The sequence below is a fragment of the Sus scrofa genome, chromosome 1, assembly GCF_000003025.6.
Source record: "Sus scrofa isolate TJ Tabasco breed Duroc chromosome 1, Sscrofa11.1, whole genome shotgun sequence".
Lineage (NCBI taxonomy): Eukaryota > Metazoa > Chordata > Mammalia > Artiodactyla > Suidae > Sus > Sus scrofa.
This window is the reverse complement of record NC_010443.5, coordinates 45,217,670-45,241,754: the sequence shown is the minus strand read 5'-3', so window position 1 is coordinate 45,241,754 and position 24,085 is coordinate 45,217,670. Positions and strand designations below refer to the sequence as shown.

Sequence of the window (24,085 nt, the reverse complement as noted above, 5' to 3'; positions counted from 1 at the left end):
ATTATTCTCCACAATGTGGATGGGCTGCCTCAAATTAGCTGAGGCCTTAAGAGAAAAGATGGCACTTGCCGCAAGCAAGAGGGAATTCTGTGTCCAAATTGTCTTCGGACTCAAGCTGCAACATCAATTAATCCCTGGGTCTCCAGTCTATCCTGCAGATTTCCTGCAGTTTATCCAGCTGGACTCTACAATCGCATAAATCAATTTCTTTTCTTTTCTTTTTGTCTCTTTTTTTTTTTTTTTTTGGTCTTTTTAGGGTTGCACCTGCAGCATATGAAGGTTCCCACATTAGGGGTTGAATAGGAGCTGTAGCCGCCGGCCCACACCACAGCCACAGCAATGAGGGATCCAAGCTGCATCTTCGACCTACACCACAGCTCACAGCAGCACTGGATCCTTAACCCACTGAGCAGGGCCAGGGATCGAACCTGTGTCCTCATGGATACTGCTCAGATTCGTTTCCACTGAGCCACAACAGGAACTCCCAACCAATTTATTAAAATAAACCAATCTTAATCAATTATCTATCACACACCGTGTGTGTGTGTGTGTGTGTGTGTGTACACATATCCTATTTTCTCTGAAAAATCTGCTCAATATGTTTGCAAACGCTGAGAAGTTTGTTAATAGCTTTATTACTAACAAAACTAGCAATTAGATTAGTATTATTAATAGGTTAAGACATCCTGTACAGAAGGAAACAAATGCAAACCGACCATGGAAGAAATAAACAGGGTAAAATTCAATAGTGACAAAGGCAAGATAGCAATGCACAGGATTCCAAAATCCACAAGAAAGAATTCCTAGGTATCAGAAATTTTATATTCATTTTAACTTAATTAAACAGTATGACAGAAGACACTGATAGTGAGCTGGGCTAGAAATAAGGAATTAACTTAGGGACTAAATACTGAGAGGTCAACTTCATCCCTCCCCCAACTTCAATACCCAATAAGGCCTACAGCCAAGCACTGAACTCCAAGCAAGACAATCTTTTATTAGCCCTAAACTGAAAGTGAACGAACAAGCAGGAGGAAGCAAGATTAATATCTCCTAATGATAAGCTGCTTCTCACCCTAGCACTTTAAGGTTCCCCAAAACAACTGCAGGGTTGTTAAAGCCCACTTATTCGATAGCAAAACTTGACATACATTTCCTATTTCCTCCCATTTTAAACAAAAAACAACCCAAAATAATCAGACATTTGGGGAAAGCTTGCAACACTATAGGCGACATAAAAATAAACAAACAGAAAATTAAACTCAGGAGTTCCAGTTGCGGCTCAGTGGTTAACAAACCCGACTAGTAACCATGAGGCTGCAGGTTTGATCCCCGGCCTCGCTCAGTGGGTTAAGGATCCAGCTTTGCCGTGAGCTGTGGTGTAGGTTGCAGACATGGCTCAGATCTGGTGTGGCTATGGCTGTGGTGTAAGCTGGCAGCTGTAGCTCCAATTCAACCCCTGGCCTGGGAACTTCCATACGCAGCGGGTGCAGCCCTGAAAAGACAAAAAGAAAATTGAATTCAGACTATAAAGAGAATCTTACTATATACTTATGACAACAAAATACTATTTTTAAATGATATGAATAAACAGAACAGAAGAGTTCTTAGAAACAGTGATTGGCAAATTAAATATTCAAAGAGATGGAAAAATAGCAAAGAATCTTCAAAAAGACATAAAGCAATATAATGGTAAAAATGCAAAAAATAGATAAGAAATATGGGCAATTAATCTAGAAGGGTCAACACCTACTAGGAGTTTGCAGAGAGAAAACAAGAAAATTTCCCAGAACTAAAGGGATCACTCTCCAAATTGAAAACGGCCACCAAGTGCCAGCAAAAATAAATCAAAAACTAACCACCAAAAGATAAGAAGATCCTAAAGCAGGGGTGCAGGAAAGTCTACTTAACAAAGCAACAAGCTTCAAACAAAAACCAGGCAACCAACCCATCAGCAATACTGCAAACTAGAAAGCTAAGAAACAATGTCTCAAATTTTTAAGAAAAGGTGATATTCAATTTTGTTTTCTATATAAAGGCAAAAAAGAGGACAAAGATAAAGAAGGTGAAAGAGAGAAAAACAGCTCCACTCACAGTCTAGGGCAGTGAAGCTCAGGGATGAAAGATGTGCAACAGGCCTGGAAAATGCTAATCCAGAGAGGAGGAAGACAACAGAGGGCTGGGGGGGTAGGTGGGTAGGATCTCCAGGGAAAAAAGCAGTCAGTAAAACCAAAAGTATGCCCAAGACCATGGAAAAAGAATCCTGTTATGACAGCACAGAAATGCAAGTTAAAAAATAATAATACAGAGTGAATTTTAAATAATAGGAAGGAACTGAAAGGAAGAAACTCAAAGACATTAGGAATATAGTGATGAAGACACGATTAATTTCATTTCACATTTTAAATTTAAAAGAAAACTAGCTGTGAAGACTGTGGAGACAGCCTGGAAGACTGCATGCAGAGGACTGCTTTTCTTGGTGGCTTCATATAATGTGGATGGACAGTGCAATACTACCAAATAGCAAGTATTACCAAATTAGTATTACCAAATATTCTAAGACATTCATTTCTTTTGAATAACAACTGCTATTATCAGCATCAGGATCACAGTAGATTGAGTGGCTTGCCAAAATATAAATAACTCTCTATGAAACTTAAAAAAAAAAAGAAAGAAAACTAAATAATCAATGAAAAGTAAAATTAAACTATATCCTGCTTTATACTAGGTCAAGATAAGGAGAGCAAAAGTTAACTGAATTAAGTTTAGGTAAAACACAGAGAGGACACAAAATACACAAGCTGAAATGATAAACTGGAAAACTCTGGCCTTGGGCAAAAATTCCCTATCTCTGCATTTTCTGAATTTAGAAAATGATACTTTACTGCTTGTGTTAAATGGCTTGTTTTATCTCAGTTTAGTTGTTATTTCGGTAGTAAGGATGACTTGTGATAATGAAATGAAAAATACCTGTTTGAGAAGAACTACTTAAAATCTATATAAAATTTCTAAATTGAACAGAGAGAGCATCAGAAACATGAAGGAAAGAAACAGAGTGAATTAAAAGCAATGATAGTTGCTTACATAAACATAAGCACTAACTATGCTTTTTAAGCTGTATTTCAAATAATTTAAAGCAAAGAAACACAAATAAGACTTAGGATTAAAGTAAACATAATCTAATTCCTAGTAACAAAGAAATAACAGGCACTTTATGTTGGAACAATGACAAAGGAAGGAATCTGGGAGGATACTGACCCTAAGAGGTCACCTACAGGAACAAATATATGACACCTAAATCCCCAATGAAATACCCTGGTCAAGGAAGTCAAATTCAAAGAAAGTGTAAAAAATATCCAGTAAAAGTGTTCCCCAGGGAACCCATTATTCTATGATTTGCAAAGAAAGATAAAATTAACTTTTTTTTTTTTTTTTTTTAAAGTTCTATAGGGCTGCACCTAAGGCTTATAGAAGTTGCCAGGCTAGGGGTCGAATCAGAGCTGCAACTGCTGGCCTACACCAAAGCCACAGCAATGCAGGACCCAAGCCATGTCTGCTACCTACACCACAGCTCACTAGATCCTGGGGCCAGGGATCAAACACGTATCCCAGTCATGGATACTAATCAGGTTCACAACCCACTGAGCCACAGTAAGGACTCTCCCAAAATAACATTTCTTGATGACACTGATAATGCCAATTTTTCAAATGCCATTTCAATGACTTTTAATACATTCCTCACATGGTACATATATACCCGACATAGTGTCTTGAACCTATTACTTGGGAATAGAGAACCCCAAACTCTTCCTTTTAGCCAATCTAACCCTGCTTCCCTTTAGACTGCCACCTATTGGATCTAGCTCTTTCCTATTATCCATAAAAACATCAAATCTCTTGCTAACATGACAAACTTCCAAGGATCCAAAGCGGCTAGTATGTCCTATTCTTTCTACTCTGCAGCATTTTGTCTTTTCCACTAGTTTTTCAAGGGGTCTGCCCTCTTTTCTGTTTGCTCTTTTCTATATATATATGCTACTTTCACCAAAACCACTCTAACTCAAAATATACAACAATATTGATCACCAATCCTGCAAAAATGAAGTTTTTTTTTTTCTTAGAAGCTATGCATGTTCCTACAAGGTCAATCAGTAAACTCTTCTCTAACCCTCACTTAAGAGTATACACTTTGAGGAGTTCCCGTCATGGCTCAGCAGTAACAAACCTGACTAGTCTTCATGAGGATGCAGGTTCAATCCCTGGCTCAGTGGGTTAAGGATCTGGCATTGCTGGGAGCTGTGTTGTAGGTCACAGACAGGGCCTGGATCTGGCATTGCTGTGGCCGTGATGAAGGCAGGCAGCTGCAGCTCTGATTTGACCCCTAGCCTGGGAACTTCCATAAGCCACAGGTGCGGTCCTAAAAAGCAAAAAAAAAAAAAAAATTTGTCTTAACCCATATATTTTCATCGCATTTGCACGACTACTTTACATGTACTATTTTGTATTTTCTTGTCCCAATGCAACTCTCAAAAGTAAGATCAATGGAACCAGAGGTTTACTAAAGCATAGAAGTTCCCCTCCAAAAAAAAACAAAAAACAAAAAACACTACTACATAGAATAATAAAAATAGTGCAAAGATCCCAGTGCAAATATGTAATGAATGTATATATATAGTTGGATCTACAGGTATAATAAATGTGCACAGAGTTTGCAATTCCCACAAATAAAGTACAAATAAGGAAAACAATAATTAATATCTGACAACAGAATTTTAATGGACCAAGGGTCCACTGTGTTTAGTTCAATGTACCAACTGGAAATGTGGCCAAGAGAAGTACGAAGCCATAAAAACTTGTAAGTATCTTGTAAACAAACCTCAGTCCTGCAAAAGAACACCAATCATATTCTCAGTACAAGGACCATACTACACAGACGAATTCTGCCTCTACAGAGCTCTGGGTTAAAAATCTGCATGCTAAAAAAAAAGACCAAATCACACTACTGCTGAGAAGCTTTTAAAACAAACCAGTCTTAACATGTATTAATAATACTTTTCTCAGAAGAAAAGCAGCACAAGCTAAAATTTTTACCAAACAATGCTACTTAGTATCATATATCCACAGCATTCTGAAACAACTATCACATATGCATGCTAGCAGGAATTTTTTTTTTTATAGTTGAAAAAACACTTAAGTACATAATATGAATCAACTCGGTGAAAATGTAAGATACTGAATTCAATGACCTTTTGATGTGTTTAATCTCCGAAAACCACACTACAGGAGGAATTTTTTAAAATTTTAATTTAGTGAATGATGATTTTTATAAGTCATGATACAGTCTGGAAAGGACGTCTTGGTTTCACTAAACGACACAGTAGCTACAAGTGCTACTTGAATGAAAGGTTGCTCTGAATATCCATATTATCTACAGTGTGCCAATCTTCCTGGTCTTAAGGAAATAAATCAAATTATAGTCACTCAACATTTCTCTTCAATATACCATGTGAAGAAATGGCTCGCAAATACAAGGTCTGTTTCACTCTTATGAATCATAGCTGTTTATGATTTGCAAAGTAAGAGAAAATTAATATTTCTTTATGACACTGATAATGTCAGTTTTTCAAATACCATTTCAATGATTTTTAATACATTTCTCACGTGGTATATGTAACAAAAATAGTGTCTTGAACCTATTACTTAGGAAAATAGTTTTTATTTTAAGGATAACAGAATTTTTTTCTTTAAGAATAAAAATTTCTGTTCTGATCATTAAGATCAAATATTTCCCAAATACTTGATGAGTTCCCTCAACTTATTACAATAGAAAAAGTATCACTGGGAAAATCTCAAAACCATATGCAAACACTGCAGTTACAGAAGGAAATACTTTACAGAGTCAAAAACACTCAAATAAAGGATCAGAAATCCACTAGTTATCTCTCAAAATGAAACAGTTAGCATCCATGTTAATTCCCTATTTTTAAAATTGTTACAGCTATACTATGATTTTTGGAGATAGAAGAAATAAAATGCAAGACATTCAACTATGTTAACAAAAAACTGATCTTTAACAACTACAGCACACCAACCAAGGTCAGTATAGCAGAGAAAAAGACAGTAGTTTCTTCTTTGCTACTTTTCACACTGTTAAAAATCAAGGTTACAAAATACCATTAATCTATAGCTTTCAATGGCCTGAGGAATACTGATAGGGTAATTTCCTTGCTGAGCTTCAGTCAATACAATTAGTAAAAATCTATAGAGCCAGGTATCAACATCTGGGTAAGAACTATGTCATTTTTATTTTCTAGCAAAAAGTTGAAGCAGTTTGTGAAGAGTGGAAAGTCATAGAAGTTGTCCATATAGGGTTTTCACTAATTTAGAGTAACATTTCTTCTGTGCAGCTCTCTTAAATCTAAAATTACTTCAAAACAAGATTTTTTAAAAAATTTTAATGTTTTCCACTTTGCTATCATTTTAGAAAATACACAGGCCTTTTACTGAACTAAATATCCCAATGGGCAAAAGGAACTTTGAAACAATCAGCATAAATCCCCTACCTGATGGCACAAGGAAATCTAAAACAATCCTACAAAGAGGTTTATAATTTTAAGTTTCCCACACATATTTTATTCCCTTACATATCTTAAGAATATATATATCACATATATTAATATAAACAGCTCTCATTCAGAATCAAGATAAATAATTGTAGCAAATTTAAAATAGGAAAATTCAGAAAATATTTCTACTTGTAGATTCTCAAAAAAATTAGTTTACAAGACAATGAAATCATAAACAAGTATTAATCATACTATAAAAATTTTTAATTACTTCAATACCGATGTTCCAAGTCTATTAGCAAAAGAAATGTTCAACCAAAAAGAGTTTTGGTATGTAAAAAATCATTTTCATATCAACAGAAATTAAAAAAAAATAAAAAAGACAGCAAGTAACATTACCAGTATTACTAAGAGGCTGGTATTTTATAAGAAATTCTAGAAGGATGATACATTTGCCAGTTCCAGACCCAATACAACATCCTTGAGAGTAACTGTATTTCCAGTAACAAAGCACATCAGTATTCAACAAATGTTCTTCCTGAATTTAGACTAAACAGTAAAATTCTGTGCCTATAACCAAACAGTGTCAAAAGTGCTTGACATTAATTAAGATACACTGTACTGACAAAGGAATAAATCATACAAAATAAAATTTTTAAAGCTTTAAAACATTTAAGAATACAACAACAAAAACATGTAAACCTATGCAATAACACAACACAATGTATAAAATTCAGAAATATACCATTATTAGCAAGCAATTCAAAAGACTTCAGTATTAAGGAATTGTTAAAATGAAAAGATTCCTAGAAGCCAAAGTGTTGAGGTCTTCAGGCAGAGTAAGATGACAAATTTGTGGATGAATAGCAGGCCACCTAATCCAAACTTTAAGTATCATTATATCAAAATGTTAGGTAGAAAATATTAAAAGGAAACAAAAAATCCTGAAAAAAACGTAGTACAGAAGACATCTAGAGTCACTGAAAAACAGAACAATATCATATAAACCTAAACTACTCCAGGGAACAGAGAGGGAAAGCCTAACTTCTTGTGAAGCTGATTTTCCTTTGTCTAATTTTAGCCTACAGAATAGATAATTGCCCCAGTCTGTTGTAATAATTTCTTTGCTTAATAAAAGAAAACCTACATATTTTTCCATATATTAAAATATCTCTGAAATAATCTTATTAAGAATCTAATCAGACAGAAAGTTATTATCCTCTGAAAGTTAATCGCAGTTACTCCAACTATAGATCCTACAGTAGTGCTATCCAATGGAAATATGCAAGCCACATACGTAATTTTAAATTTCCAACTGGTCACTTTAAAAAAGGTAAAAACAAGTGAAATTAATTTTAATGAAATATTTTAACCAAAATTATACAAAACATCACACCTCAACATGTAGTCTACATTTCAAAAATTTGATAAAATATTTTACATTCTTTTTTCAAAGTAAGCATATTTAAAATCAAATGTGCCTTTTACAGAACATCCTGATTAAGACCAGACTCATTTCATGTGATTAACAGTTATATGTGGCTAGGAGTTTGCTACTATGGACAGCACAGGTCTGGAGTTCTTTCTCTGGTTTTGAGATACAAGCACAAAATACTAAAAGATCTGAAATGGGAGCACACAATATATTAAATTTGAAGGGCCGTGAGGGGTGCTGCGAAAGGTCAATTCAGCCATTCCCCCTGACTCCAACAGCCCTAGGATGTTATCATGTCCCAACTGGTAAGGCTAGGGAGAGTCCCAATTTATAGCTGTTGTCATAATGTAATTAATAACAGCACCCCTTGTAATTCTCAAAAAAGCATCTCACCTTGGATGATAAATCATACGATTGCCCTATCTATAGCCATAATATCCTCGAAGATAATTCCTATATTTCTTGGAAGAAAATTTAGATTCTAAATTCTAATTCTGATACCTAGAAAGGAGCTCTAAATTCAGAGTCCTAAATTCACTACCCTCATCCAAAAAAAAAAAAAAAAAAAAAAAAAAAAAAAAACTGCTGAAAATTCTTTTTATTTTAAATTGCAGACTAAAAAAAAAAAAAAAAAAAAAAAGTAAGAATTACCTGTTGAACAAGGCATCTGGAAATTGGGATCATTGCTATCCAAAACAGGCAAACAGAACTGGTTACTTGCAGATCCTAGCATAGGATCCTTATCGCTGAGCATGTTCTTCAGCGAGTCCTCTAAGACATTTTGACTTGTACTAAAATCCTCACAGACTTCATTCTCCAGGTTGGATCCTAGAAATAGGGCATCATCTAAGTGTTCAGTAGGAATTAAATGATTAAATGTATCAACTATATCCATGAAGACTTCTGTGTGTCTTTCAGCCCTATAGAAAGACAAAAAAAATACCATAAGAAATAAAGCTATCAATTGAAAATCACCTAAAACCAAATTATTTTAATAGTTTTGAGTCTACGAACACACTTAGGTATTTCTGCATTGTTTAAAAAAAAAAAAATCCTCATTTTTTGAATATACATTTGGACATGTAGAACAAATTTTTGCTAAATAATGTTTCTTCATCATGCATGTAGAATTTTATTTTACCAGAGATCCTGATAAATGTTTAATTCATTGTTTTTAGGGGGAAAAAAACTATGTATATGTAGTCTATTAACTTGATACATTTGAAAGAATTACATGACTTAAACCATAAAAACCTTATGTTTTTAACCATAATCTTTTCATAAATTAAGACTCAGACACTGTTTTTACAGTAAGTCTATATAAAAGAGCTAAAATCAAATCATTTATTGTCCCATATCCACTAAAATTATAAAACAGCCTTGTTTCATTTACAATGCATTTAAATTAAAGAAAGATAATATAGAGACAAAAAGGGTTTTTGTAGGGTAAGGGGAAAAAATGAAAAGAAACTATTAACTAAACCCAACAAATCAAAACTCAAAAAACTACACACATTCAGGCACAGACTTGTATATACAGACATTTTGCAGAAAACCCCTTTTAGGATAAAATGAGATAAATAACAAGCAAACAACAAAACTTCCTCACTCTCACAAAAGATAATTATCTTCTAAATACAGGATTTCAGTATCTCTTCTCAAATTCTGGAACTTATTCATATTTAAATATTAACAAGCACTGAAAAAAAAAAGTTAACTATTTGACTGACTGGCTGATTATCTTACACGCATTCTCCAATAATAACACTACCAGAAAACTGCAGCTATACAATGCTGATGAAAAGTCAGAAAATGTTTTAATTCCCTGACGCTACTTGATCTCACTCAGTACCTAAGAAAGGCTCGATTATCATATGTCATCACTACTCGCACAGATGTTTTTACGTTCCAAATAAATTTTAATATAATAAATAAATTTCTGGTAAATAAAAATAATTTACAGAAATGTTACTAAATGTTTACAAAATTAAGTACCTGGAACTACCAACAAAGTTTTTTATCTGAATATGCTAGAATCCAAAGTATACCACAAACCAAAACAACCTCCACTTCAGAACTGCACCTCAAATGAAACAAAAAAAAGTCAATTCCAGCTATAGAAACAAATGGTTAACGTTTCTTACAAAAATGATATGCTGAATCTGTGACAATGCACCCAACTCAGTCTCATAGCCAATACACATCTGGTAAATTCCACAACTTCACCTAAGGTCAGTCTTTCTGTTGCACCAACTTCTGCCTGTGTACTTTCAAGTGCTGGGGACACTCAAAGCATTCAGAAGGTATAGTTACACAGCTCGAAATCACAAAGCTATACGGAAGACCAGACCATTCTAAATAGTCAACTAAATGAGCAATATTTTTTTTCAATGATACTATTAGTAAAACAACTCAAACTCTTTTACTAAAAAGTGCCTTCAGAGCCTACGGAAAATTTTTAAAATCTCAATAGTAGACAACATTTAGTTTTTAAAGATCAATTTAAAAAAAAAAAAAAGTGGGAGTTCCCGTCGTGGCGCAGTGGTTAACGAATCCGACTAGGAACCATGAGCTTGCGGGTTCGAGCCCTGCCCTTGCTCAGTGGGTTAACAATTCGGTGTTGCCGTGAGCTGTGGTGTAGGTTGCAGACGCGGCTCGGATCCCGTGTTGCTATGGCTCTGGCATAGGCCAGTGGCTACAGCTCCAATTCGACCCCTAGCCTGGGAACCTCCATATGCCGCAGGTGCGGCCCAAAGAAATAGCAAAAAGACAAAAAAAAAAAAAAAAAGGTAAAGCATACTGTAAATAAGATGGGTGAACCTAACTTTCCAGTATGTTTTTTTTTGGGGGGGGGAGTAGTATGACTTATATGAGGTGTGTTTCCCTGGATTTAAATAAGCAGATTAGGACAAAAGCATTGGTGGTCAAATGTCAAGAAAGACTGTGTAACAAAGTTACATTTCTTTAATAATACCTTTAATTTATTCAACAAAAGTTCACTGAGCAGCTATCATGGTGCAAGACACCTTTAATGTTCCAATGAAAATGGGAATTTTCCTAGACAAAATAGTGTATAAAGCATCCCAAACTTATGGGTCCAAAGAAGGCAATTTCTACACAAGACTAGTGTTATAAATTGGTAAGACATAATTTTCACAAGTGATTCCAACAAGCTCTGGGGCCAATTCCAGGGGAAGAATGCCAAAAATCATAGCATCCAGCCGTCTCACAAGATTATCTTAAAAGTAACACTGAATGGAGGTATAGAGCAGTAATTTATTTTTAAAAATCAGTTTTAGACATCAAATGCTCAGTATCAAAAATAAAATAAAAAAATCTCCATGCCAAATTGTAAAACAAATGTTAGTCAACTGTACAACATTAACTTAACATGAACACACTAATCTACTAAATGCAATGTGATGTCCTGATTTGGGTCATGGAAAAAAAGGATAGTGGAAAAACTGGTGAAATCATAATTAAGTCTGGGGTTTAGCTAATATTTCTGATGAAGGTACTATCATTAGGTCAGAATAGTACAGTATAGGAACCCTATACTATTTTTGCAACTTTTCTATAAATCTAAAACTACTCCAAAAAAAGTCTTTTTTAAAAATGAACACTAACTGGAGTTCCCATCTTGGCTCATCGGAAACTAATCCAACTAGGAACCATGAGGTTGCAGGTTCAATTCCTGGCCTCTCTCAGTGGGTTAACAATCCAGCATTGCCGTGAGCTCTGGCGTAGGTTGAAGATGTGGCTCGGATCCTGCGTTGCTGTGGCTGTGGTGTAGGCAAGCAGCTAAAGCTCCGTTTTGACCCCTAGCCTGGGAACCTCCATATGCCGCAGGTGTGGCCCTGAAAAGCCAAAAAAAAAAAAAAAAAAAAAAACCACTAACCTAAAATGCAATGCCTTGGAACACCTAGCCATGTAGATAGGCAAAGATAACCAGATCCAATTAAGGAAAAATTTAAGAGTTGATTCAGTATCTGTTAAACAAACTGGTTGATTTAAACAAATTCTGGTTTCTTACACTGAAATTTTACTTAAATGCTTCCCTATATTTGGCATTATAAATTTAATAATTAAAACATGACAAATCTACCTAGGATGTGGCTAATGATATATATTTATGATTAAATTGATACTATTAACTTGGGAATACATATATGCTAAAATCACAGAAATTATTTATAGGTTCACAGTCACACCTCAAGTTTGCTGACAATAAGAGGTATCCAGCTAAGTCAGAGAACTGGATAATTTGCTTAATTCAAAAGTACTCATTTATTCACATATTTATCAAGTACCTACTATGAAGTACTATTATAAGGATACCAATGAAACAATCCCTGGTCTCAAATTCAAGGAACTCATAATCCAAAACAAAGTATAGACAAATACGACAACACATAAACATCACAGCAAAAAACGGAAGGGTCATACTTAAGGGCTCAGCAGGTGATAGGTGAGCTGCATCCTAAAGGTCCATAGGCTATTCCAGGCAAAGGAACAGCAGGTGCCAATTATGAACAGCAGCACTTGGTCCTAATGGACCATTTAGAAAGACTCAGAATTCAATAGAAGGATTGGTACTAACATCCCAAATAAAATATAATGAGTTCAAAAACATTTCCCATTTGTTTCATCTGTAACTCAAGAGAATTATACTGCAGCCAAATTTAGTCTACACTGATGAAAACAGCATATACTGTTTTCTAAGCATTCTTCTCAGAAACACCTTCAAAGTAAAACTATGTATTTTTTATACCGTCTCCTTAAAAAAAGCACACAATAAGTCACTAAAGTTATCAAAGCTATGTGGGGGGCGGGGGGAGAGGATATTGGAGGTGGGGGCAGAAATATTATCAGGAGATTAAAAAATCTGTGAATAATGTTAAACACAGTAATAGTGATGGGAGGAGGGCATTCTAAGTATGATAGTAAATGAAGGCCTTGCTAATAAAAGTGAAGTGTGAGACAAAACCTGAAATTAAAGAGTGATCCACACATAAATGACAAACAGCCTACAGGCAAAGACCTAAATGCAAAGGCCCTGGGAATGGAACTGTTTGATGCCTTCCAACCCCTATACCATAGTTTAAATTAAGCTGTCAATTTGTCAGACATGCTTACTATTAACAAGTTTCTAACAAGCATTGGCAGTGGTAGGAAAAAAAGAACTAAAATCATGATAAAATATAAAACTTCATGCCAGGCAGTAGTCAACAGGCTTTATGTCAGTAGTTCTCAATCAGAGGGGATTAAGCCCTTCCAGATGACATTTGACCGTGTATGGAGACAATTTTGGTCAATACACTACAATGATGGCGTTCCCATTGCAGCTCAGCGAGTTAAGGACCCAATGCTCTTGGTCTCTCCCAGGATTCGGGTTCTACCCCTGGCCTCACTCAGTGGGTTAAGGATCTGGTGTTGCCACAAGCTACTGTGCAGTTCGCAGAGGTGGCTCGGATCCAGTGTTGCTGTGGCACAAACCAATAGCTGCAGCTCCGATTTCAACCCCTTGCCTTGGAACTTCCACATGCCTCAGGTGCAGCCATAAACAGGGAAAATAATCAATTAATATATATATTACAATGCACCAGGGAAAGCCCCACCACAAAGAATTATCCAGACAAAAAAAAAAAAAAAAAACAGTGCTGAGGTTAAGAAATCCTGCTCTATATTTATTAATTTAACCCTCACAATGCTGTGTTTTAATCCTGATTATACAAAAAAATAAAAAATAAAATGAAATTGGGGTAAGAGTGATTAAATTACTTGCTATATATTAAGAGGTAGAGCTGAAATCTGAACCGAGAAAAATTCATTCAAGAGTCGACGCCTTACCACTACCCTGTGTTATCTCTTCATACAGTAAGTTCATTGACGGTTTATTATGAGACAGGCACCCTACTAAAACGTACAATGCCATTAAACTTCACAGTCACACAATTAGGCAGCTATTATTATTATTATTATTATTCTCAATTTACAAGAGAAGTTAAAGCTTAGCTAAGTTACATCCAATATTACTGAGTCAATAAGTGACAAAGCTGGGACTCAATCCACTCTGACACAAAGGTCAGTTCTTCCCCACCATGATACAGCAACATTAAAGATGAATGATAGGTTATCCTCCCAGGACAAGGTCAAGGAAAGTCACTAAATGGTTAGGACATGTGATGTGATACAATTCCACAAAGTACAATTCTACAAGGCGATGCAACCTCATCACCCATTTCAAATTCTGGTCCAGTTTCATTGGGCAGAGTCTACTGGCAAGACTTCACAAGAAAAATCAAGGATCATAACTTTGTTACTGAATTTAACAGGGGAAAAAATATATGTAAAAATCCAAGATGACTGCCATACTAAGACCAAAGCAGACCTAAAAGCCTCAAAAAAGAACTATTAAGTGTAAAGTTGAAACTGGCAAAGCAGAATTACACTTAGCCATTAGTAAGAAAGAGCTGCCTTCAAAGTTTACAACTATATCCTACTATCATTATGAGAAGCATTAGCAGTTTGGATTAACCACAAACAGTACAAGTAGCTCATTAAAACTATGGCCTAGGTAATAACAGTCCAAGCTAACATGCACTTAGCATATACTATGTACGTGCCAGGCTCTATGCCATCTGTACTGCATGCATATCTCATTAGTTCCTCACAACCATCCCATGAGGTAGGTACAATTATTACCTCTATTTTGGAGATGAGCAAACTGAGGCCCAGACCATTACATAATTGATCCAAAATCACCTCAAAGATATTACAGGGTTGGTTCTAAAGCACCACAATACAGTAAATATCACATACAGTAGAAAGCAAGTCACATCAATTTTTGGTTTCCCAGTGCATATAAGAGCTATGCTCCCACTATACTAGTCTACTAAGTGTGCAATAGCATTACATCTTAGGAAACAATGTATAAACCTTAATTAGAAATACTTTATGGGATGGAAATGTTCAAAATTGGGTTGTGATGATGATTGTACAACTATAAATATAATTCACTGAATTTTTTAAAAAGAAAAAAAGGAGTTTTCGTCGTGGCTCAGTGGTCAAGAAATCTGACTAGGAACCATGAGGTTTCGGGTTCAATCCCTGGCCTCGCTCAGTGGGTTAAGGATCTGGTGTTGCCGTGAGCTGTGGTGTAGGTCACAGACAGGGCTTGGATCCCGAGGTGCTGTGGCTCTGGTGTAGGCCGGCGGCTACAGCTCCGATTGGACCCCTAGCCTGGGAACCTCCATATGCCATGGGTGCAGCCCCAGAAAAGTCAAAAAGACGTAAGAAGAAGAAGAAAAAAAAACAAAAAAACTTTATTACTTTAAAAAAAAAAAAGCCAAGCAAACAAAAAACACTAACCACCATCTGAGTCTTCAGCAAGCTGTAAGCTTTTTGCTGAAGGTCTTGCCCTGATGTTGATGGCTGCTGACTGATCAGGGTGATGGCTACAGAAGGTTATAAGGTGGCTGTAGCAATTTCTTAAAATAAGATAGCAATGAAGTTTGGTGCACCAAGTGACTCTACCTTTTGTGAACGGTTTCTCTGTAGCATACAGTGCTGTTTGATAGCATTTTACCCACAGTAGAACTTCTTCCAAAATTGGAGTCAGTCTTCTCAAATCCTGCAGTCTCTTTATCAATTAAGTTTATGTACTATTCTACTCTAGAACCTCTGTTTCAACAATCTCCATAGCATCTTCACCAGGAGTAGATTCTATCTCAAGAATCCACTTTCTTCGATCATGAGACAGCAGCCATTCAGTCACATCTTAAGGCTCTACTTCTAATTCTAGTTCTCTCGCTATTTCTACCACATTTGCAGTTACTTTCTCCACTGAAGTTTTGGACCCTTTAAAGTTACCCTTGAGGACTGGAATCAGCTTCTTCCAAACTTCTGTTAATTTTGATATTTTGACCTCTTCCCATGAATCACAAACATTCAGAGAAAAGACAGCAGAGTAGAAGAACTTGAGCATTCCTTCCCTCAAGAAAACACCAAAATCACAACTAACTGATGAACAATCATTGACTAAAAAGACTGGAAACTACCAAAAAAGATATCCTACACCCAAAGACAAAGAAGCCACGAGACAAGAGGAAGGGCACTTTCGAAATACAAGCAAATTCCACACCCACCAGGTGGGCAACCCACAAACCAATGTTCTTCATGGCTAGGATGGTGAATCCTTTCCACAAGTTTTTCAATTGACTATGCCCATATCCATCACAGGAATCACTATGACAGCTATAGCTTTACAAAATGTATTTCTTAAATAGTAAGACTTTAAAGTCTAAGTGACTCCTCCGTCTGTGGGCTGCAGAATGGGTTTTGTGCTAGCAGGCATGAGAACAACATTATTCTCACTGTACACCTCCAACAGAGTTCTTGGGTTACCAGGTGCATTCTCAATGAGTAGTAATATTTTGAAAAAAAATTCTTTTTTCTGAGCAGTAGGTCTCAAGAATGGGCTTAAAATATTCTGTAAATCATGTTGTAAACAGATGCGTTGTCATACAAGCATTGTTGTTCCATTTACAGAGCACAGGAAGAGCAGATTTAGCATAGGGCCCTAGAATTTTTAGAATGGTGAATGAGCTGTGGCTTCCAACTTAAAAGTCATCAGCTGCACTGGCCCCTAACAAGAGTATCAACCTTTTTTTTTGTTTGTTTTTTGTTTTTTTTTTGGCCACCCCACGGCATATGCAGTTCCTGGGCCAGATACCAGAAAGACCCAAGCTGCAGTTGCAACCAATGTCACAAATGCAGCAATGCCAGATCCTTAACCCACTGTGCCAGGCCAGGGATGGAACCTGCACCCCAGCGTTCCAAGATACTGCCAATCCAGTTGCGCCACAGTAGGAACTCCTCAGCCTGTGCTCTGAAGCTTTGAATCCAGGTATTGCCTTCCTCTCTAGCTGTGAGTCCTAGATGGTATCTTCTTCCAAAAGAAAGCTGCTTCTATAGCCTTTCAACTATGCTGAAAATCTGTTCTTTAGTGCAGCCACCTTCATGAATTATCTTAGCTAGGTCCTCTGAATAACTTGCTATAGTTTGTACATCAGCATTTGCTGCTTCACCTTGCACTTTTATCTTATAAAGATGACCTCTTCCCTTCAACCACATGAACCAAATTCTGTTAGCTTCAAACTTTCCTTCTGTATCTTCTGACCTTTCTCAGCCTTCATAAAATTGAAGAGAGTTAAGGCCTTAGCCTGGATTAGGCTTTAGATTAAAAGAATGCTGTGGCTGGTTTAATCTTACACCCAGACTACTAAAACTTTCTCCATATCAGCAATAAGGCTTTTTCACTTTCTTCATTCATGTGTTCACTGGAGTAGCACCTTTAATTTCCCTCAAGAACTTTTCTTTTGCATCCCAACTTGGCTAACTATCTGGCACAAAAGACCTAGCTTTTGGCCTTTCTCAGCTTTTGACACACCTTCCTCACTAAGCTTAATCATTTCTAGCTTCTGATTTAAAGTGAGAGACATATGACTCTTTCTTTCACTTGGACACTTAATTGGAAGGTTATTAGTTAGTGTAATTTCAATACTGTTGCATCTCAGGGAATAGAGAGGCCCAAGGAGAAGGAGAGAGATGGGAAATGGCTGGTCAGTGGAGCAGTCAGGACACACACAACATTTAGAATTTAAGTTCACCTTCTTATAGGGGTGTGATTTGTGGTGCCCCAAAATAACAGCAGTAGTTAACATCAAGATCGCTGATCACAGATCACCATAACAAATACAATAATAATGGATAAGTTTGAAATAGTGTGAGAATTACCAAAATGTGACAGAGAATACTTGCAAGTAAGCAAATACTATTAAAAAATTGGCACCAATAAATAGACTTGCTCCATGCACAGTTGCCACAAACCTTCAATTTGTAAAAAACGCAATACTATCATGAAAGCACAATAAAACGAGGTATGCCTATATAGCCAAAATGAACTCCAGGTAGTGAGATTTCTGAGCCTGCACTTTTAAACTTACTATACCTTATGCAGTCTACAGGCACAACAATCTCTATGTTAATATACCATTAATGAACTCTTTAAAATAATGGAAACCAAATGACATACCCACTTCCAAAATAAATAGGAAATATGCATTTAGCCACTCCCTACACATAAAAAATAAAATGGCTAACCTCAGTGTATATACAAAAACATCATTTTGGAAGTGATCAACTACAAATTTCACTATTTATTTTCAGTCTACAATTTTAGAATGTTTTCATGTGGCCCACTCACACAAGTTATGAATGTACAACCTACTTATTATGCCATTCAAAATTTTACCTAATAAAGTTAGATTGTGTCAAAAGATAAAACTTCTAGATATGATTTTGGAGTTTTTGCTTAGCTATTTCTCTTCAACCTTTCTCCATTATAAAAACGATCATAAAGGAGTTCCCGTTGTGGCTCCGTGGTTAACGGATCCGACTAGGAACCATGAGGTTGTGGGTTCGATCTCTGGCCTTGCTCAGTGGGTTAAGGATCCAGCATTGCCATGAGCTGTAGTGTAGGTTACAGATGCAGCTCGGATCCCAAGTTGCAGTGGCTCTGGCGTAGGCTGGCGGCTTCAGCTCCAATTTGATCCCTATCGTGGGAACCTCCATATGCCTCAGGATCAGCCAAAGAAATGGCAAAAAGACAAAAAAAAAAAAAAAAAAGATCATAAAAATTTAAGTTCTTGACCATTAAAAAATGATCTACATTAAATACACAATGTATGGCAATAACTGTCCAGCCTATACACTTAGAAATTCCTCATACAATGTGTTTTCTAAGTCTTGACATATCTTTCTCTTTTAACTCTAATACAATGATTTAACATCTCATTTCTGAATCTGGTTTCTCAGCCTAGACTATGTTCCGTGAGAGTACAAACAAGCTGAGTCTCAAACATGAATTAAATCAATACTCTCAATTACCTTGCCTGTGTAATCAATGGGCAACAAAGAATTTTTTTACTGCTCTCAAAAACGCAACAGTAGGAGTTCCCATTGTGGCTCAGCAGGGAACAAAACCGACTAGTATCCATGAGGATGCAGGTTCGGGTTCCATCCCTGGCCCTACTCAGTGGACTAAGGATCTGGTGTTTCCTTGAGCTGTGATGTAGGTCGCAGATGTGGCTCATATCTGGCCTTGCTACAGCTGTGGTGAAGGCCGGCAGCTACAGCTCTGACTCAACTGCAGGTCCTATTCCACCATTGGCCTGGGAACTCCCACATGCTGCAGGTGCAGCCCTTTAAAAAAAAAAAAAAAAAAAAAAAAAGGCAAAAAAAAAAAAAAAGCAACAGTATCATAAATGTGTAACAATTTGCCAGTCATTTTCCTAGTTAAAAAATGTCTATGCTTCTGAAAAGACACTTCAGGATTCTCAGAGGGTGCTGAGAATGAAGAAATGAAAGAACTTGAGCCCAAGAAGTACTATTCCAGAAAAGGAATCCAGACACCATGTGTCCAAAAGAACTAATGAAATGTGGATGAATGAAAATATTTAGAGATCAGCACTCCAAGAACCTTGCACTCTCTGCCACTGTGTGGTGAAGTAACTATCAGCAACCCACCAACCTGAGAGGCTAATCAATAAACCTCACTCCCTCATTACAAAAAAAGAAAAGATCTTACCTGAGGACAAAAATTATTAAGTGTAAAAAGGATCTCATAAGAAATCTGTGTCAAGAAAACCAAACATTTAAGAAAGCCAAATGTATCAAAAAGGAAATCACCACATTATCATGTCAAGGAAGATAACCAATAACTATATTTTAGTACCCCAAAACCAAAACTGTGTACACAATTTATATTTACCAAGTTTTCTAAGTATGATCCATACTATGTAAAAATCTACTCAAGACAACTTTGCAGTAATCCAATTGTCACTTGCTGCGTTCAAATGTTATCAATAAAAGTTTTATTAGTACGCTATTTATTATTATACGTATTTATTAATACGTATAAGTCAAAAATTACCCACCTTTCCTGATTCCAATACTCAATACAATTCAATTTTTAATATTATGGTTTTCAGTGATTAATAAAGACAACTTCATTTCAATTTTTCTATCCTGAAAGTTGCTTTGAACCAAAGCTATTTTTCACTTACATTTACACAAACCATTTCTTGTACATTTGACTTATCTGAATATCCAACAGATGAGTACATCATAGGATCAGCTAGACAGTCTGACGTCTATCCCAACCAACAGTATGGAATGCATAACTAATTCTGGGTGATTGTTAAGGAAATTCACTATTCTCCCACAGGATGTAAAAGCAGTATAATAATTTACATTTTCATGCTCTTGAATAAATGGGCCTAGGAAGAATGCATGCATGGAAAAGGGAAAAAACTGGTCCCATTACTAACTCATGTGTTATCCTTCTCACAAATCTCTGGTACAGCTATCAAATAAAACTTAAAATCTAAGGCTGTAATTCTGTATACTTAAAAAGTGGCTCACTTCAGTTGAGTAGATGTCTTTCTGCTGCTAAGGAAGGACTGTGTGCAGCTTAGAGCAATCATAAAGTATATACTTTAGTGATGATGAAGATGCTGATGGAAGGAAAACTCATCATTGTAAAATATGGCCAGTAAAGAGAGGAATTGGGGAGAAAAAATAATAAATTAAGCAAAGGTCTAAGTGGTAATGATGGTTAAAAAATCACTATTTGAAACAATCTTCACAACAAAACACCTTTTATGTGCTCTGGAGTAAAGATACAAATTCAAAAACAGAAGAATGCTGTACAGATTTCCTGGTTATTTAACTCATGTCTCTTTCCTACCAGAAAAACGAACATATCTACAAACATTTTCACAATCCCAAACACTTTATTCAAGAATCAAAAAAAAAAAAAAAAAGGCAAGTAATGAATGAGAAATGGAGGCATAGTTTGGGGAGATCTCAACCAGTTTAGGAAAGAGAAGACAAGTTCGAACCCGAAATAGTAACTAAATGGAACAAAGTACTCCCTAAGTAGTTTACTGTATCTTTTCTCCCCTCAACTTAAAATGGTAAAGTTCTTACTTGCAATGGTTCACTTACCGATGTTTTATTTTAAATTACGTTATCTCTACCCGTAATGAAGATCAGGACTAGGAAGATACTAAAGCACTGCTGCCACTGCATGAATGACTATCCATGATCATATTATGCAAATGACCCCTAAATAACACCAGTAATCACACAAATTACTTCGAATCATAGTCTTTGGGAAATAGCACTTCAAAACCCAAAGATGGAAAACAGTCATCGGACTCGGCAACACATTGCTAGGGGCGAGAAGGGGCACTGGACAGTGCCGAGTACTAATATTCTCTCCCTTTCTCCTCCTCCCCGCCCCCCCCGTCAGGTGATCAGTTGTTTAGCACCATAAACACCCACGTATCGACAAGTGGTTCATTAAATCACACGTATTATTGGAAGGCCAGATTCCAGGCATCTCATTTCAAACTATGCAAAGGGAGTCGACAGTTTGGGTCCCGAGCACAAAAGCGCGCGGTCGCAGAAGGTGGATGGAGCGCCAACTCCTGGTCCTCACCAGCCGGAACCCAGTCCGGCTTTGCTGCCAAGGCCAGCGCCGGCTGCCCGGACCCAGGCCCTGAGCTGGATGCCGAAGGGCCAGGTCGGGGCCTGCGGCCTGGGCCTCCACAGACGCGCCCGCCGTACCTCCAGGCCTGCGCGCCCGCGCGGCGGCAGGACTCACCCCGAGGCCCCAGGCGCTGGAGCCGGAGGGGAGGCCGCGACCCGGACCCTCTGCCGGGCGGCCCCGCCGCCGCAAGCCCAAACGGCCCTCTACGGCAGAGACGGCGCGGGCGGGCCGAGGGCGTCACGCAAGAGGCCGGAGAAGCGCCTTCCCGCTGCGCGGCAGAAAGGCGCGGAGTGCGGCCGCGGGAGGCCTGCTGGCCACGGGGTGCGGGGTGCGGGGCGTGGGGCAGGGGCTGGGGGAAGGGAGGGCCGCCCGGCCGCCGCCGCACCGCAACTCACCAGCTCCGCCGACGAGCGCTACCACTGGCAGCGAGAGGAAGATGGTGGCCGCGCCGCCGAGGAGGAGGGGGCCGGCCGCGCCGAGAGGGGGTACGCGCAGGACGCAGGCGTCGCTGCCACAGCCTCTTCTTCCTCACGGTCCGGACGGCCGTGCGGGCCACACCGTCCTAGCTTCCGCGCCGCCTACTTATCCTCGTTGCAGCCGCCGCCGCCCTGAGCCCGAAGGCCGCTCGCCTCGTGGGGACCGTGCGGCGGCGCGAGACCCCGCAGCCATCAGCGTGCGGCTGCGGCGGCGCGGGGGGCTGGAGCGGGGTCGCGTCACGTGACCACACTGTTTACCGTTCCGGGGCCGCGCCGCGCCGCGCCGCGCCTGCGCGCTGTGGGCCCCCGGGCTTCTGAGGGCGCGGCACCGCCTGCGGGCCGGGCTGAGGCTGAAACCAGTCGCTTTTTCAGGACTGTAGTAACCACTAAGGCTGTCTACTTCATGTGATATAGATGGGCGAATCTGCCTCGGGTACCTTTTATGAATTGGGTGTGTGTTCCAGAATGGCGGGCTAGGGTGGGGCAGATCGAGCCCCTTGCCCAGGAATCCCTGCTTACTTTGCACAACAGCCCCTTCGTGTACCACCTCGCCCTCATCTTGACCCTGTTAGCTAGTTGGTCTGCTTTCAGGATTCAAATTGCCTCCTCCCAGAAATATTCCTGATCTAAGCAGTTCGCAAAGTGTGGCCACAGGATCCCCAGAGGGGTCCCCTCGACCTTTCAGAGGATCTCCCAATTCTTTTGCAATCACATATGTGTAAGGCCAAATTTTCTTCATCTCCTTCAAACAAAATAACGTGGAGCAATGGATTAAATACAGAAGCAGATGTGAGAATCCAGCATCTTCTATTAAGCCAGATATTGAAAATATTTGCAAAAATTTAAAACGATGCCACTCTTTCATTAAATTTTGTTGGAAAACGTATTTTTCACAATAAGTATCTTTGATAACAATGAATTTCTTTTTTTTTAAATGTTTTCTGTTGTTCTTATATTTAATTTCTGAGACAGTAAATATCAATAGATATAACTAACCCATATAAACAAAATGTAAGTCCCTCAGTAATTTTTAAGAGTGTATAGGGGTTCTAAAACCAAAAAGTTCGAAAACCGATGGTTTAGTTTATGTGTTTCCGCAGCAGCTTGGACTGACCCCTATCTCAGCCCTTAATAAACACCCTGAGGTAATTGCTAGTCATCTCTCTGACCTAGATGACCCCTTAAGGACAGTCTCTTAGCTACAGCTACCATAATAGTACCCACTAAAGAAAGATAGCCAGCCAGCACCTACAGTGCTCTTCTAAAACCTTTACTTGTTTATTTAAGCCACAAGCCAACCTCAAACTACACTGTAAGATTTAGTGTGGAGAAGAATAGGTCACAGGCAAGTGATGAAGATCTGTCCATTCTTTACTCCCTCCAGTCTTCTGGTATTTCAAGCCCTCCCAAACAAAACCTTCCATAAAGGAGGTTTAGATTGTCCTAATTGTAGAATCCTAGAAATCAATCCCGTGTTGGATGTTGGAATCAATCCCTCAACAAATTTTTTACAATCTCTCTCTTTTTTTTTTTTTTTTTTTTTTTGGTCTTTTGTCTTCCTAGGCCCGCACACACAGCATATGGAGGTTCCCAGGCTAGGGGTTGAATTGGAGTGGCAGCTGCTGGCCTACACCACAGCCACAGCAACGCCAGACCCAATCTGAGTGTTCAACCTACACCATAGCTCACCGCAACGCCAGTTCTTCAACCCACTGAACGAGGCCAGGGATCGAACCTGTGTCCTCATGGATGCTACTTTTTTCTTTTGAAGAGAGATTTTTTTCCAATTCTTTTTTTTTTCCCCACTCTTTTTTTTTTTTTTGCCTTTTCTAGAGCCGCTCCCATGGCATATGGAGGTTCCCAGGCTAGGGGTCTAATCAGAGCTGTAGCCACCGGCCTACACCAGAGCCACAGCAACTTGGGATCTGGGCTGCATCTGTGAAGTACACCACAGCTCACGGCAACGCCGGATCCTTAACCCACTGAGCAA

At 38.2% G+C, this 24,085-nt stretch overlaps 1 protein-coding gene across 5 annotated transcripts in view; it reads right to left on the bottom strand.

Moving 5' to 3' along the window:
* The window catches only part of PHF3 (PHD finger protein 3), a 75,685-nt gene extending 53,320 nt beyond the window's left edge, over positions 1-22,365 (bottom strand). Inside the window, exons 1-2 of one of the 5 annotated variants that reach the window (XM_021089294.1) lie at positions 22,015-22,364; positions 8,653-8,921 (exon numbers count right to left, since the gene is read on the bottom strand). Coding sequence is in view for 2 of the 5 variants with exons in the window: in XM_021089288.1 (XP_020944947.1) it covers positions 8,653-8,896 (244 nt within the window). In the remaining 3 variants the exon portion in view is untranslated. Of the gene's footprint in view, positions 1-8,652; positions 8,922-22,014 lie in introns of all 5 variants that reach the window. The other 4 variants (XM_021089288.1, XM_021089312.1, XM_021089298.1 and 1 more) reach the window with 4 other exon arrangements.